Source organism: Coffea arabica, chromosome 7e (genome assembly GCF_036785885.1).
Source record: "Coffea arabica cultivar ET-39 chromosome 7e, Coffea Arabica ET-39 HiFi, whole genome shotgun sequence".
Lineage (NCBI taxonomy): Eukaryota > Viridiplantae > Streptophyta > Magnoliopsida > Gentianales > Rubiaceae > Coffea > Coffea arabica.
This window is the reverse complement of record NC_092323.1, coordinates 36,300,374-36,304,895: the sequence shown is the minus strand read 5'-3', so window position 1 is coordinate 36,304,895 and position 4,522 is coordinate 36,300,374. Positions and strand designations below refer to the sequence as shown.

At 36.3% G+C, this 4,522-nt stretch overlaps 1 protein-coding gene across 1 annotated transcript; it reads left to right on the top strand.

Annotated features, from left to right (window-relative positions):
• Nucleotides 1-1,764: 1,764 nt before the first annotated feature.
• On the top strand, nt 1,765-3,764 carry LOC113700985 (AAA-ATPase ASD, mitochondrial). Its single transcript, XM_027221412.2, has one exon. The coding sequence runs from the start codon at nt 1,851-1,853 to the stop codon at nt 3,429-3,431; it is 1,581 nt and encodes a 526-aa protein (XP_027077213.1). The 5' UTR covers nt 1,765-1,850; the 3' UTR covers nt 3,432-3,764.
• Nucleotides 3,765-4,522: the final 758 nt, after the last annotated feature.

The window sequence follows — 4,522 nt, the reverse complement described above, 5'->3', positions numbered from 1 at the left end:
TTCATCTCTAGATCCTCCAAACAAAACTAAAATTAATTTGTAATATGTTAAATTTATACTTAGGACATAATTGGTTATTCCATGAGCGAACCTTGTTTGTGTTTCCATTTAATGTCTAATTGGGTTAAATGCATTTATATGCACAAAGATTAGAAGCAGATCATTTAATTGCATGAAAAATGTTGAATATTAAAGTTGTTATGGTCATTTTTAGGGCAAATTGAGGTAAGTGTAATATTGAAAATCTCAAATGTACTAGGTGAAATTGTTAGGAGGTTCCTAAAATTATCGTTTTTAAATGAGCAAGGAAGATATGCGTAATTTTTAAAAATTAAAGGGTGATAAGTGAAATTGTTAGAAATCTTAGGAGAGATTTCTGAAATTATCCCTAACTATTAAGGGCATAAATATCGTTTTGATATTATCATTACACAACATTACAGTCAACAAATGGTTTAAAATATAAAGTGAGAAAAAACTAACACTACGGGGCAAAGTGCAAAAGTAGATATATCACCCATAAGATTATAACATTTGCGTACAAATCTAATGTTTGTAAATCAACTCACTGGGATTTGGGAAAATCCAAATTGTGCTACCCTAATTTACAACCATAGGGAAATTCTGTGTTCCTCGTATTTTAAAGTTGCAGATTTTCATGTAATAAAATACCAATCTCCTGGAGACATCCATGATGCAAGCAACCATGACGCAAGCAGAATGACCTCACAAACTTCATCAGGAAGGTAGAATATTGGGTAAAATACATGCACTTATAAAACGACAACATTGAATCAAGAGGTGTTTTGGATTTAGGAATAATTTTTTTTTTTAAAAGTGGAGGGTGGAATTTAAGAAATGAAGAGGATGATGAAAATTTAAACTCAGAACTATATAATTTTTAGGATGGAATAATTGTTAATGGTTAATAGTAATTGTTTAATAACCCTCATGCTGTGGATACATAGTCTAAACACCAATTACATAATGGTACAAACAAACAAAAACCCCTACAAATAAAAAAAAACAAACAAACAAACAAACACAGCGCAGACCTAACAAATATTTCGTCGGTATTGGTCGGTATTATTTTAAAAGTTGATCGTGTCACAACCTTATTTGTCTACGAAACCTTTCCGGTCGAGACAGGTCCTTTCTACCAAATGCTGAGTAGATGAATGGGATACGATAAAGACATTAAGGGACTCAAATGTGCATCGTTGCAGGAACACTTTTCACATAAAGTACGTAGCAAAGTCCAAGTTTCCCACTTGGCTACCCACTCCACAGCAGCTTCCTCAGTCTGAACACAAAGGAAAAGATTGTCTTCTCCCATAAATTAGTCATAACCCCACAATTTTACGTAATATTATGTGACCATTTTAAAGTTTCACAATATGCTCATAATTCCTCTATAATTTTGTATATATATCTACTCAACCTTTTATAGTTTTACATCATTTCACATAATTTTCTTATAATTTTATGTAAAGTAGTTATACTCGTATTCTATTTAATGTTTGAGTAAGCGCAATATTAGCATTTTGAAGTTGCCAAAACCGTTTTCGTCAAATTTCTATTTTACGTAGAATGACAAAGGGTTCATGTGAATATTTTGAAATTTTATGAGGTCATATTCTATCATGCAAAAGCACAAGAGGACTATGAGTAATTTATCCGATGAGTGGGCCAGCTTTTAGAATACTTGCAGAAAAAACAAAGGGGGTAGCTTCGGAGAAGATGGTCAAAACAGAGAATCAATTGAATTTCTCCCCATAAATAAGCAAAGCAAGGTAGCTCTGAAACAAAACTTACAACCGCTTCAAAACATATCCGTTCTGTGAAGTAAAATGATGGCCATGGGGGAAATGTGGGCTAGTTTAGGCTCAGCTATGGCTAGCATAATGTTTGTCTGGACCATGTATCAAAACTATTTCCCCTACGAACTTCGTGGCCAAATTAGGAGATTTGGGGAGAAACTTAGAAGCTTTGTCTACCCATATATCCAAATCATATTCCCTGAATATCAAGGAGATGGTTTTGAGCGAAGTAGAGCCTTTACGGCCATTGAAAGATACCTAGATAAGAACTCTACCAAGCAAGCAAAGCGTCTCAGAGCCAACGTGATCCAAGATTGTGAACAGATAGTCCTCAGTATGCAGGAGGCGGAGGAGGTTACTGACGAATACGAGCGAATCAAGCTTTGGTGGTCTTCCAGCAAACACACTCCTCCCACCCAGTCCTTTTCATTCTATCCCAGAGAAGAGGCAAAGAGGTACTTCACGCTCACTTTTCACAAAAAGCATCGAGAAATCATCACAAAGATGTATCTGAAACATGTACTAGATCAGGGAAAAGCTATCACTGTAAGTCAGAGGCAGCGGAAGTTGTACACCAACAACAAGAGTGAAGGCTGGTATGGGTACAAGAGGACAATGTGGAGCAGTGTTGTTTTCGAGCATCCATCCACGTTTGATACTCTGGCCATGGAACCTAAGAAGAAGCAAGAAATCATGGATGATCTCATCACTTTTAGCAAATCCAAAGACTATTATGCAAAGATAGGCAAGGCATGGAAACGCGGATATCTTCTTTATGGTCCTCCTGGAACCGGTAAGTCCTCTATGATTGCTGCCATGGCTACTTTCATGAAGTATGATGTGTATGATCTCGAGTTGACTTCAGTTAAGGATAACACTGAATTGAGGAAATTGCTGATTGATACATCTGGAAAAGCTATTATTGTAATAGAAGATATCGATTGTTCCCTTGATCTCACGGGGCAAAGGGAGAAGAAAAAAGAGAAAAACGAGGATGAGAAGGACGAAAATGATCCAGTCAAGAAGAAGATGAAAAATATGGAGGAAAAGAAAAGCAGCCAGGTTACTCTTTCAGGGCTTCTGAACTTCATCGATGGGCTTTGGTCAGCTTTAGGGGGCGAAAGGCTTATTGTTTTCACAACTAATTTTGTTGAAAAGCTTGATCCTGCTCTCATTAGGAGAGGGAGGATGGATAAGCACATTGAACTGTCATATTGTGGATTTGAAGCATTCAAGGTATTGGCTAAGAATTACTTGGACATTGAGTCCCACAATCTGTTTTCCGAGATTGAACATATGTTGGAGGAAACCAATGTGACTCCAGCAGATGTTGCAGAAAATTTGATGCCAAAGGCTGCTGGAGAGGGTGCTGACATATGTTTAGAGAGATTGATCAAAGCAATTAAGCAAGCCAAGGAAGATGCGAGGCTGAAAGCTGAAGAGGAAGCAAAACTCAAAGCAGAGGAAGAAGAAAGACTAAGAGCTGAGAAAGAAGAGAAAGAGAAACAGAAAGAAGGTGACAGTGAGGTGAAGAGTTCAGAAGAAACCTTGACCAAAGGGGTGAAAGAAAATGGAGAAGAGGTCAAAGAAAAAGGAAAAGTTGCTTCTTGACATGGATGACTGAAATGTGGTCGGAAGTTGCTGGTAATTCTATCGTTGCTTTATCCTTGCTAGGTTTACATTCAACTTTAATTTAGCTTTACGCTGCTATGGACTTTGATTAGTGCTGATATCAGTAATAATTCAACTTGTTTCTGGTAATTTGTAGACGTCGAATTTCTCACTTCCTAAAGAAGTACAGTAACGCTGTCATATGTTGAAAATATGCAGTTGAACATTTGTTTTACTGTCCGTAACTTCCAACTTTGTTGATTGAATTCCTCTGGTTCGGAACTAATGAGGGGTTGAATATGCATTGGAGAAATTTATCAATGCTCTTTGATACGACCAGCTTGCCTATGACTAAACTATCACCAGTCATTTGTGATCTTAAAGGCCGATTATTCAGATTAATCTTATTTTCCGCCCACAACATTCATTCATAATTTATATCCATTACAAAACTTTGTATCTTCATATCAACTCAATTTACCTGAAAATGATAATTGTATGTGATCAAACGCTAATTCTGCACGTTCAAAACATTCATGCAATTTAAGAGCTATAAAAACGTTTTCCCTCAAAGAAAGTTTGCATTGTTCATTGTTTAGATTTTCTGCTGTTTGTTGTAAAAGCATCAAGTTTATGGATAACATACCTTCGGTTCTCTGTTTGTTCCTTATGGTGAGCAACTACAGATATTCAAGGTTGTTTGTCATCCAAAGTATTACTTCATCCAGTACTAACTTTGGCTGAAGATAACATCCTCTAGTTTCCTGCTATCTAAATCCTTCATTTGTAATCCTGTATTAGATATCCCTCTTGTGTAGTATTGCTCTATTTAGGCAATTAAAATGTGACTAAACAACACATCACTCAAAATCTCGGAAACTTTCAAAGAAATTGCTAGAGTTTTGAGGGCATAGGAATTTCTGCTAGAGTTTTAATGGCATAGGAATTTCTACCCAAATGGCGTGCATCATCAGTGTGATTCTACAATTTCATGATCTTAATTTCTTTTTCATGCGTATTTCACTTTATTTCTAGTGAATGAGTGAGCGCTTTTGGTATTTTCAAGTCACTGTAGAATATGCCATTAAAAC